This window comes from Vicugna pacos, chromosome 11 (assembly GCF_048564905.1).
Source record: "Vicugna pacos chromosome 11, VicPac4, whole genome shotgun sequence".
NCBI classification, from domain to species: Eukaryota; Metazoa; Chordata; class Mammalia; order Artiodactyla; family Camelidae; genus Vicugna; species Vicugna pacos.
Genome location: NC_132997.1, coordinates 72,102,739 through 72,115,313, shown reverse-complemented (window position 1 = coordinate 72,115,313; position 12,575 = coordinate 72,102,739). Strand labels below are relative to the sequence as shown.

The 12,575-nt window shown below is 43.0% G+C and overlaps 2 protein-coding genes across 2 annotated transcripts in view; one reads left to right on the top strand and one right to left on the bottom strand.

Annotated features, from left to right (window-relative positions):
- NOC3L (NOC3 like DNA replication regulator) overlaps positions 1-608 on the top strand; it is a 42,229-nt gene extending 41,621 nt beyond the window's left edge. Inside the window, exon 21 of the mRNA XM_072971653.1 lies at positions 235-608. Within this exon, the coding sequence (XP_072827754.1) occupies positions 235-246 (12 nt within the window). The 3' untranslated portion in view covers positions 247-608. The remainder of the gene's footprint in view (positions 1-234) is intronic.
- The window catches only part of PLCE1 (phospholipase C epsilon 1), a 299,846-nt gene that overhangs the window by 10,573 nt on the left and 276,698 nt on the right, over positions 1-12,575 (bottom strand). The window contains exons 25-29 of the mRNA XM_072971645.1: positions 11,546-11,709; positions 9,988-10,249; positions 7,943-8,061; positions 4,134-4,262; positions 2,430-2,639 (exon numbers count right to left, since the gene is read on the bottom strand). Coding sequence (XP_072827746.1) covers positions 2,430-2,639; positions 4,134-4,262; positions 7,943-8,061; positions 9,988-10,249; positions 11,546-11,709 — 884 coding nt within the window. The remainder of the gene's footprint in view (positions 1-2,429; positions 2,640-4,133; positions 4,263-7,942; positions 8,062-9,987; positions 10,250-11,545; positions 11,710-12,575) is intronic.

The following is a 12,575-nucleotide window of genomic DNA, read 5'->3' as shown; positions in this document are numbered from 1 at the left end:
TATACATGTCTTCTTACAGGAAGAAATACTGTTAGTTTCTGCTGATGTTGACACACTGATAAGATCTGGTCCAGAACAAGCCAGTAGACCTGCTCCTATACACTGTGGATTTTGAGTCCAAATCAGCTATAGATACATTTGTAAAAAGACAATATGCCACTCTACCAATTACTAAAAGCCAAATAAGAGCACAATAAATTACATTTAAGAGAAATCCCACTCATTCCTACACAGATGAGCATTTAAGAAATGCTGGACGTCTGAAATGTGAAACATGCAAGACTGACATTCAAGTAGGCTGGATGAACAAAACCCACAATGGAAAGGCTAAAACAATGATGGGAGGTAAGTTGTACTGAAACAAATATTGACAAAATTCTCAATAATTATGAAACTTGGTCATCAGATTAGATGGCTTTTGGTGGATTGGCTTTCAGTTAGTTTTACACACATAATTATGTATATTACATATATAGTTAGGTATACCTGCAGACATGTGTCATTAAAATTTTTCAAGCATTACAAAAATTTATCAATAAAAAGGCAAACTTCCAGTTTTCAACATTTTTTTTCGCTCTCCCATCTCATTCTCCAAAAAAACCCCAAAAAACAAAAAACCCCACTGTTAGGTGATAACAATCTTTTAAACATCTGCTGTGGATATACAAATGTATTTTTGTGCATGTGAATAAATACAGCCAGTGAAACCCTGGAATTACGTGAATTGAGATATAATGTGATTGTCAAGTGACTCTTGTTCTTTGTCAGTCCCATTCTCAAATGAGGGTAGCGTAAAGTTATCTCCTACAAGGGGGAGGGATGGAGAGGAAGGAGAAGTGAGGCAGGTAAACAGTAGGCAACCCCATCTCAGGAAGTGAGCGTTCGGCAGGAAGGCCCTCTGATCCCCAGCATTCTCCCCGCCCCCTCTCAGATCAGGGAACTGAAATGGTGCTAACTAACCAAAGGAATCCAAGAATCACTGTCAATGTCCTGGAAATTCCAACCAGCCACAGGACCCTGAGTTGTCCCCACTGATATTAAAGTCAAAATGGGTAATTGTCACCAGGTGGCGCCAAACTAGCCAGGAGGACCAGAAAGGACAGGCCGCATAAGCTCACCCCAATCATTTCATTAATCTTGCAGTCGTAGTCCCTACAGATTTCACAACTGGAGTGTCTGGACCCCATTCATTATACTACGGGTGAGGGAGAGAGAGTTATTGTCTATTTGTATTACATAAAGAGATCGTACTCTAGTACATACACTGTTCTACAACTTGTTTTTTCTCCTTAGAAGATTTTGGTTATCATTTCATGTCAGTTCCTAAAGATTCTGCACAATATGTCATTGCATTGATTGTAATATTTAACCGATTGGAGGGTGGAGTTGGGTGGTAATTCACATGACATAATTTATAATCTTAGTGTCCAAGGATACAAATAAGCAAGACAAAAACCAAAAAAGTTATGTTGCCACAAAAAATATCCCAGTGATCATGCACTGGGAATTACTTTGAAGAGAACTCCTTAGAGTCTCACTCAGAGCTTAGTGATTTTTAAGTTGTTTTTGCCACATAGGAAGCCACAGACTATGACCGTAACAATAGCCCTCATCTGCATATCCCTTTACAGTTTGCTAAGCATTTTGCTACATACTGTGTACATGCCTGGCATGAGTCTCATGATTATCTTTTTGAGTCAAGTAAGGTAGTTTATATTATCAATTTTACAAATTAGGGCCCAGAGGTTTACAGAATTAAGATGAGCTGTTGAAAGTCATCCATCTAGTTTGCGTCAGAGCCAGGCTTGTCTGATTTCAAAGCCAGCAGCTGTCAGGGGAAAGCACATTGACCATAGGAAGATCTTGAAAGCTCAGCAGACAGGAAAATTACAAAAAGCAGGCAGGTTAGATCAGAAGTCACAAACAGCAGCTTGGAGACTTAATATATGGGCCAACTGCTTATATATCTTACTAGTTCCACAGAGTAAATTAAATAGAAATACTTACAGCCCAGATCTACCAACTATGCCAGTGTCTGCTAAAACTTTAACAGGCACTAACAGGAAGGCAACCAACCCCCAAGTATGGAATGCCTCCAGGCCTTCTATTAACACAGAACTACGACCCTCACAACGATGTCTTCACACATACAGATAAAAGCCTGGACCCATTGCTGACAACATGCTTAAGGTATCCTTTGAGTTCTTGCTTCTTTGTATCCTAAGGGATGAATTTTAGACCAAATTTCTGTAACCTAGACATAACATTCTGAGTACCTGCAGAAGAGTAAGATAACTTATCCACATGTACTTAAGAATAATAATATAAACCAAGTTGCCATTATAAGAAATTCTGAATTTGAGGGAGGTGGCCAGTGACGAGGTGGGGAGTTACATAGGAGCTGTTACTGTGCCCCGGGACACACTTACTTCCTGCTGGGTTTTTAAGACAACCCTGCCAACATATCCCTCTTCGGGGAACCAGCTGCTTAAAATCTGCATGATCTCTTCTTCTGGACCAATGGCTCTCTGGAATGGTTGTTTCCTGCATTCATTCTTTTCTTTAGATATAAAATATTTCTCTTCCATCAAAAAATAGTCTGTAGCAATAGGTTTGGTATCTTGATCAATGGTCAGAATCTAAAGAAAAAGTACAGGCAAATTCAAGCATACCTCTAAGGAGTGGACAAAAAGTCATTCAAAGCAAGCCTATTTTCAAGGGGTTCAGATAGGTCTGATGTGCAATTTTTAAGTGAAACCTGCCCTGCAGTGTTGCAGACATCTCTTTGGAAGACCTAAGAATTCTCTTATGTCCAAAAAGGATTGTTCATGTTCATTCTGGGCAGTGACACAATTTATTCATAATCTCCAGACAGCATAACTGTTTTTCCCACTGTTGGAATGAGAGCTCTTACTGAATTAAAAACTTTAGGTTTTTCAATCTATGATCTACCTCTTTGTAATCTTGCAATACAGGACTGAGGGCAAAGAACCCAGTCCAGCTTTTACCAAGATTATCCCCCATTCTCATGCTGGAAATACTCAATCATCTTCTAATCTCATCTGATCTAAGATTCTGGGAATTCTCCTTTCAATAAACTCTTGACAGTGTGCCTAGAGGCCTGTTTTCTTTATTGGCTCTGACCCTGGCAGTCGGAGTGGTTGAGACCAGGTTGGGGAGCCAGACAGATCAAGGTCTGCAATTTGCCTTTAATACTTACTGGCTGTGAAGTATTGTGTAAGATATTTGACCCTCTGGAAACTCAGTTCCCCCATCTATACAATAGGAGCTGTAAGAGTAACAACCTCTTATTTTTGTTTTGTGTTGTGATTAAGGCACTGACTGTAAAGCATAACACGGGCACATTTAGGAGAACTCAGTGAACACTAGTCATAATTACTATTCTTGATGTATTCTTTCACATTTTTTACTATTGTACAGGCTACTGACAAAGGCTGAACTTGAAGTGGGTGGCCACCATCTGGCTTGGATTAAGCCAGTACCCTTCTCCTCAGGCATCTCCCTGCCCCCACCCCACAAATGATGCAATGACCAGAGTGACCACTGTGTCTCACCCACCTCAGAGAAGCAGAATGAACTGGGGATGGTGGGGGCAGAAGATTCTCGGGAAGACTCTACTCCCTTCACCCTAGCCCTTGGTCTGTAATCGACACTGCGCTATGTGTTGTATGGGCAGCTACTACCACAGGGATGATTCAGGGCATGAAGCTTCCAGGAGCACACTGTCACCGCCATGAGAGAGCCAGTGTCCCTCCCTCCCAAGTCTTGCTTTACGGCCAAGTGACTACTTAACGCAGGGTGACAGAGTAATGTGCTACTTTTTATGACTGGTCCATGGAAATATTTCTTTAGACCTTCACATTTTATAACGTCTCCAAAACCCCAACAGGGCTTTGTGAAGGTAGACCCTGAAGTTCATGACCTGACTGATTCAGAAAACCAAAAATCCCTTGGTAGTAGCTTCTGTTTGATAATCTATGAAACTGACACTTAAGCGGCTCTCTCTGATGCTGTTGAAGTCAATTGTAAAATGTTGAGCCAAGTGTTAACCTGTTCATAGGGATTCTCCTCAACAGAAAACTATTTATTAACCACAAGTTCAGTGAACTTACTTGTTGGAGAAGCTGCTTTGCCTTGGTGCCTCCATTTATAGAGAAAACAGTAAAGGGCTCTGGACCTGGGACCCCGTGCACTGTGACTCTGTGAGTCTGCAAACATTTCCTTTCTTCTGTATTAAACATCTGTCAAGAAAGAGCACATAGTTTCTCATTCACTCTCATTCTCATGTTGTCCTGATGCTACATTCCATACAGAAGTGCTAATTCTTAGAAGTATGTAAAACGACACGTAAATGCAAAAAAGCATCCTTTTACAACGTGATGCATCTTTTTTGTGGTTGAAGAGGCAATGGTGCATATTCCTTAAGAGTCTAGTAAGAATATTTGGTAGCATACCACCAAAATATTAATTTATTTTAAATAACAGTGTCTCTTTCTATCACAATTAGGGACTGCTGTTATCTGAAATGTGTTAGTCCTTAACGTATGAACTGACATTCAACAGTGTCTACTGAGTTCCATCTCTCTTCAGGACACTGGGCTAGAATTTTGAATAAGAGGATAAATAAACTATTCTGGCCTTAGGAAGCTCACTGTCTAGACACACAAAAAATTATAATACAAAAAGTATTTGTTAGGAAAAGTTGGGGAGGTGTATAACTTGCAACTCTTTGAGCATTTTGTATATTAAAATACATTTTTTCATTTAAAATACAAAATCATTTATCGAGGGCTGACAGTGAAATCAGACATGACGCCTGGCCCTGGGGATTCAGGAAAAAATGGGACCTTTATTACTGGGCTCAAGGGCTCCTAGTTGAACAGAAAAGCTAGAAGAGAAAGTGGACAATTGTAAGAAGCATGTTAAGTTCCTTGGGAACACACATTTGGAGGAAATCAGAGAGGCCTCCTGAAAATGGTATCATCTGAACCAAATCTTGAAGGCCCAGTGTGACTTAGCAGATAAAGAATGGGACAAGAACGTCCCAAATATTGGTGTGGTCTGTGTGCAGAGAGTCAGAGGCGGCCTAAAGCCTAAGGCATTCTGGGAACCTCAATGAGTTTTGCGACCTGTAGGAGGGGAAAAGGCTGCCTGTGTTTTGTTTAGCATACGCTCTGTCTTTACTTGGTGTGGGGGAAGCAAGGTTGGCTGTTACGCTTGTACAGTGTCTTTTTATTATTTAATCATTTTTATTAAGATAGGATCTGCCATACCATAAAATGTACACATTTTAATTGTATGGCTCAGCCTGCATTGTACTTTTAAAAAATTGAAGCAGTTGCCAACATTTATGCAGATCCAGATGTTCTGATTCTCTTGAAAACCAAAAGATCTGGTGACACTACTTGGAGCAGCTGGAGCTGAGAGCAGGGTACCAGATGCCCCTTTAAATGACCCGCGAGCACTCTACTTTCCCGGAGTCTCTGCCCCGTCCACACAGAAACTGTCCTGAAAGCAATGGAGAGCCAAGGAGGGGTTTTTAACAGAAGAGTGACATCCATGGTCATATTTAGGTTTTAGATAGATCTGTCTAGAGGGTGATACAGAGGGGGACAACCTCCGAGGAAAAGACCAGTTAGCAACCCAGGACCAGAAGCCAAGTGAGAACGAATGAGGGCCAAGGTGGAAGGGGTGAATAGAGATGAACAGATACTAAGGAGACAGACTTATCAAGTCTCAAATGGGACAGTGAGAGAGGGGGAGACATCTAGGATGACCTTCAGTTACTGCCTTGAGTAATGGAGGGCGATGACTTCCAAGGTCCAAGAATTTGGACTAGTACATACACTGCTGCCTGGGCTATACCAGGGATGGCATGGTGTGATACAATAAAAAAATAAATATTTGGTCTTTGCTCACAGTTCCTGGCACACACCTTCTAAAATTCTTGGAGTCCCTGGAGTGATGAGTATTTTCTGAATGCTAATAAGAGGACTTACTGCTGGAGGCCCCTAGATGGCTTCAGGATGGGAGGTGGTCACCAGGAAGACCAAGGCATGGTTAGATGGATGGAACTTTCAGCCCCACCTCCTTACTTCAGGGGAGGGGAAAGGAGCTGGGGACTGAGTTAATCACCAGTGGTCACTGATTCACTCCATCATGCTTATGCAAGGAAACCTACATAAAACCCCCTAAAAGATGGGATTCTGAGAGCTTCTGAGTTGGTGAACACATGGAGATGCTGGGAGGCTGGTGCACCCAGAGAGGGCATGGAGGTTCAGGGCCCCCTTTCCCCTACCTCGCCCTATGCATCTCTTCCATTGGCTGTTCCCGAGTTGTGGCCTTTATAACAAACTGGTAATAGTAAGTAAAATACTTTCCTGAGTCATCCGAGAGTCATTCTAGCAAATTTCTGAACCCAAGGAGGGGCTTGGTGGCAACCTCCTGAATTTACAGCAGATCACTCAGAAGTACCAGTGACAACCTGAAACTTATAACTGGCATCTGAAGTGGGGACAGTCCTATGGGACTGAGCCCTTAACTGGTGGGATCTGACGCTCATGCCAGGTAGATACTGTCAGCACCGAACTGAAAGGTAGGACACCCAGCCCGCATCAGAGAGCTGGAGAAGTAGTGTCTTGAAAAGACACCACACATTTGGTGTTAGGAGTGTGGTAAGGAAGAAGGGTTCATTCACAGCATGTGTGGACTCTTCTGCTCTAATAGGTACTGAGGGCAACCAACTCAGAAGCACGCCTGAAGCCCTGCCAGGCCTTCTGAAAGTATCTGATTCTTGCTCTCAGGTACCAGGCAGCCCCGTCCCTGCTTCCCAGTCCTCCGCAGAGGCAGAGGCAGAGGCAACACCTCCACTTTGGCCAAAGTGCTATCCTCAACCTTGGCCACACATTGAAGGGAAAAGGAGAAAAACCTAAGAAAACAAGGGGAGGGACAGAGAGAAGAAACTGACCAGGTCAGGGAGACTGGAGCAGAGGAGAAAAGCTGGGCTATTCAGAGGTGGCAGGGGCCAAGCCAGCACCACTGTGAGCACAGAAGGCGCCTTTCCAAAGGTTGTTAGGATCACGTTGAAGTAAAATTTAAGCAACAATGAACAGAGTATTAAATATGTAAAGAGGCAATTGATGGACACTCTTTTAAACTAACTTTTAAAGAGCAAGCAGAAAGGAATTAGCCAGTTAATTAAAGCAGTGTTACTTGTTTAAATAAACAACCCTGTGTTACTGGAGTGAGCACTGGTCCAATGGCCCTAACTTCAATGGGATGGACCTTACCTGGGATATTTACTAAAACACAGATTCTGCAATGGTGGCCCTTTCCCTCTCCCATTCCCAAAATGCGGGCACTGAGTCTCCCCAGGTGCCAGGGGGCTGCTATGCTTGCAGTTACATGCCGCCAGCAGCACCCGGCTGCTCAACCCGACCCTGCTTGCCTGTGACATCTGCCCACGGACTGCTGAAGCAGCAAAGGATTTTCCTGGTCCAACCTGAATTTTCTAGAAGCATCAAGATACTTCCTAGCAGGCTTTGCATCATTTGCCTTTTCCCCACGTTATTATTTTTGGCTCTCCTCCCTGGCAGGCATGTAATAAGTACTTGTGCAGAGTACGGCTTTGGTGCTAGATGATCTTGGGTTTATAGCTGTGTGACCAGGCGTCCTTAGCTCTTACCTTCCTCTGTAAAATGGAGATGATACTAATAGCTATTTCATGAAGTTAGTGAGAGAATTAAGTGAGTTATTATAGGTGTAAAGTGCTTAGAAAGCACCCAGTGTCAGACATTATTGTTACTATTTCCATAGCTACCTAATCAATGACTTTAACGGACCACATTCCTGGACACAAGAGAGCCTGCCTCCAGTGCAACAATTCCCTGCAAACGTGCTGAGTGAAACAGAGCTTAATTACCAAAGAGGCCGGCATGGTGCTGCCAGAGGAATTTTCTTCCATCCTCCTGCTGTTTATGAATAAACTAGAGATTTCCAAGACTTCATTGTGGAGGTTTCGCAGCTGAAGATGTCGGTATCCTGGAATAACGCAGAATTGGGAAAACCTTATTAGCCATGCACTGCAGAGCTCTGCAGAGATCCCTCACGGAGGTCAGTAAAGTAAGACCTTAAGATGGGCAGGGGTGGCAACCATGGGAGAGCGCTGCCCTGGGGGACAGTCTTGGGCCACCTAGTGGTAGTTAACTTGTCCAAGTACTGTTTCTAACTCAGATTTAAACTGAAAATTTAAAACTCAAACCAAATATAGTAGGAAAACCTGATCACCTTTGTGTGAAGTCATCTACAAGTCACTGTTTAACAAACATTCCATCTTAGAATAACTTTAGTGATAATAAAGTATTTAAACAAAGTATTAAACAATGGGGGTGGGGGCTGGTTAAGTAAGTTATGGTTTGAGTATTAGTGCAAGTATAAAATGGAGTAATATGCAGCCCTTGAAAGTGGTGATGAAGACGTATCAACCTGAAAAGTTGTTCACTACATACATTAGTAAGTGAAAATCAGTAAGTTGCAAAACACTAAGATTAATAGGAATCTTACTCATTAAAAATATATACTATATGCTAATAAGTATATCTATGGGTAGAAAAATTAAGTCTGCAAAAGATATATATCCAAAGTAACTCTTTTGAAGTGATGGAAGAATGGATAATTCAAAACAATTGTTTTTGCTTCTCTGTACTTTGTTATATTTCTGTAATAATTATTATGACTGAATAGTGTCCTCCTAAAATCTGTATGTTGAAGCCCTAACTCCCAGCACCTCAGAATGTGACCATCTCTAGAGACAGAGTCTTTAAAGAGGTGATGGGGTTAAAATGAGTCATCAGGGTGGGTCCTAATCCAATATGACTGGTGTCCTTGTAAGAGGAGGAGGCTGGAACACAGACACAGAGAAACAGCAGATGCTATGCACACAGATCAGGGGATGACCCTGTGAGGACACAGGGAGGAGGTGGCTGTCTGCAAGCCCAGGAGTGAGGCCTCAGAAGAAAGCAAACCTGCTGATACCTGGATCTTAGGCTTCTAGCTTCCAAAACTGTGACAAAGTAAACCTCTGTTGTGTAAGCCACCCAGTCTGTGGTATTTTGTTATGCAGCCCGAGCTGACTAATACAGTGACCATAGGTACTGACACAATGGAGAAGAGAAAAGGGAAAAGAACAAAAAGTAAGAGACTGTAACATGTTGGTGGAGCTGGCACGTTGAGTGTGGTTGAGGAAGGAAGTTTGCACTAGAACCTTGGTACTCAAAGCAGGGTCAGCATCCTTGGAGCTTATTAGAAAGGCAGAATCTCAAGCCCCAGACCCACTGCATTGGGATCTGCATTTTATTATCAAAAGCCCCAGGTGACTCGGATGCACATCCACGTTTGAGAAGCAGCACACAAACGGTCTGGACAGGTGACACAAGCTGACGTTCCCTGAGGGCTGCGGCAAAGCCAATGCACAGCAAGCCAACAGCTCTGGCCTTTGCTCAGAATTCAGGGAAGCACCTTCCCTGCTCTGAACCTGAACATATCCCTGGGTTTCGACCTGGGCTCCCACCAGGCACCAACTCCAACCTCGGCCCACTGATGCCACCAGCACACCCCAACCCCCGCTCCTCTCAGTTCCTCACCTTATGTCAATCCCTGCTTTAAAGACGCTAGGGGTGCAGTGGGTGCTATCTGGGGAGGGATGTGTGGGAACACCGCTCCCCACGTCAGCAGTGGTGGGAGAGGCTGCCCTTCACAAGCTCAGATTTTAGAACAACATAAAAGAAAAATGTCCTTCAAGAAGTGCTCCAACAGTGTTCAGCTGTATTATTTCCCTTTGCCTCTTACGTTAACTTTTTAACATGAAAATTTCAAACATACACAGAAGTAGAGAGAAGCATATAATGAATTCCAGGGCATCCATCACTCAGCTACACTGATTGTGAGCTTTTGACAATTTGACTCTACCTCGCTTTAGAGCCTTGAGTGGGAGGATTCTCTGAGCAGTTATCGCCGAGCTGTTGTTCTCCACGACGGCAAAACGAAGAAATACGAGGTCTTCAAAGTGAACCCGGAAGAGAAACTGTTCATTCCACATGGGGTTCAGGGTATTGCGGTGGATGGGCTTTGTGCGGAAGTGGCAGCTGTCCAGGGCCATGCCCAGGACATCAACCTCTATACACGGGCTTCCCATGCTGTTACTCGGGCACACGTTCTGCCCAGAGACAATCTAAGATGGAAGAAAAGGGCAAAGTCACCAAAGATGTAAAAGAAACAGAGGTCACCTCTGAGCCTCAGTGCTTCCCTCCATAAAGACAAAGAACCCTGTGGAATGGACCAGGTAAACAATTCATAAAGCTGCTTAAAAAAAAAAAAAAGGAAGTTATCCCAATAGAGTAACTGCGTGACGGGAATCACGTGAAAGCCTCTTCTGTCAACAGCATCCACCTAACTGTGACTGTTCAACTGTCAAAATGCTCAAGTATCTTCAAAAAACACACAGTTAAGATGAACCTAAGTTTCATCTTAAGAAAAGAAGAAGAAAGAAAAAAGAAGACTTTACATATGCAACCACAAATGTGTTACTAACATTCTGTTCAAAGCATTTCAGGTGTGTATTTTATAACTTCAAAACCTTTTTCTTGAGTAGTTTAGTTCTAGAGCAAGTCACAGGGTATATTGTTAAAAATTAATTCACAGCCTTCTGTAAACTTGAAGCTATACTCAAGTCTAGCAAAAACGGTCAGACAGAAAAAGAGCTACTACTCTACTGTCTCAGGGGAACAGAAAAGGCAGTTTGGTGGTAGAAAAATCTGCGAGTGGGGCCCTCCCAGGGCTTGGAGGAGTCGTAAGCAGAGGCTGCTTGGCATTCCTCCTTTGGAGGAAAACAGACGTGATCTAAAGATGAATAGAAAGATAACTTCATCCTTCCTCGTCTTTCACATCACCCATTCAGTGGTTTTTATCTCAGCCAAGAGGGAGTGAGAGAACTGGGAAATACAGTGCACGAGCTACCAGGACTCTGATGGTAAGGGCAGTCTGTGGAGTTTTGACAATTAGTTACTTAAGCAAAAAAAGAACAAGGACGGGCCGGGAATGGTAAAGGTACAACTGTAAGGAGGAAAGATATTGAACCGATTTGTGTATTGAGGCCTGTTTTACCTTTTACAAGAGCTTGTTAGAGTTTGGGATGACCTGCTCTAACGAGGAGCTCAGCTTTTATGGGTCGCTCTGAAGCTATGATTCTGAGGGCTCAGGCAGAATTACCACCATCAGTTTGGAAGTGGAAGCAGGGAGCTCATAACTCCACCTACTGGGCTCTGGCAAAGACAGCGCCTGGTGACTGCACACCTAGACCCCAGCCACTGCTGTCTGAGATGGAAAGAAATTCTACTGGGAATTAAACCTGCATGAACAAAATTGTGAAGTGAGAGCTTTGTATTGCCTTGAATTCAAAACCAGTTCATATTCAGAAAGGCTAAGACCCCTTTCTATATTCTGTTCTGATGAAAGGGGTCAGACTTACAGTTAGAGAATAGATGGCAGGTTCCATGTTGTCCAGGTCTCTTTCCAAAGGAGAAAACTTCTGGTACATGGGACAGTTCTTGTCCCATAGAACTGGAGGTTTCAGAACATAACCACAGCCTCCGTTGGCCTCAAACATGGCGGCACTTAAATGCAAAGGGAGATCTGCAAAACAGTGCACATCACTTGTTACTTTGTCCTTTAAGTGTCATCTTATACACTGACCTTAAAGTTCAAAAGAACTTTGTATGGATTTTCCCGAAGCTTAAGCAGGAAGAAGAGAGAACCATCCATTCACTCCCCAGATTGAGTGCCTACTATGTGCCAGGTCGTATTAGGCACCAGAGATACAGCAGGAAACAAGACACAAAATCCCCGTCTTCATGGAGCTCACTGGCTAAGGGATATGCCCCGTGTTCCCGCTCCATCCCAGAAACTGCTGAAAAACTCCTTTTGCAAATAAAAATTTGTAACATTCTTCCAAAAAATAATCTTTGGAATACCTCACTTTCCACTGAATTTTAGAAAGGCATGATGGCATTTTCTTATCCCCAAACACCAAACCATGCAGACAATTGTATGACCAATTCTTGCTTTTTCAAACATAAGACAAAATCTTCAACAGTCCAAGAAAGACTAGGAGAAGAGCCAGAGAAATACATCTTTTCCTTGAAATCTCAATTTCAACTCATAAATTATAGCACTTCTACCTCTGTTTTTAAATTGTTGTTAAATGTGAAAAAAAATCATTATCACATGTGATTCACATCATGTCCACAATCCCCTCAATCACAGCTCTGGGAACCCTCACCACGGCTTCCAATCTTCTGTGGCCAAATTTTATTTGGCATAGTCCTTTGATGAATGATTGGATTCCTTCACTGCTTTGGGGCTCTTATACACTCAAATGCTCATCTGATGGCACAAGTCTGTATACAACACTGCATTCCAAATGAGCAAAGTTTACGAGATACACCTGACAAATGTTCCCCCTGGTAGATTCCTTCCATGTGCAGAATGAACTTTGCTCC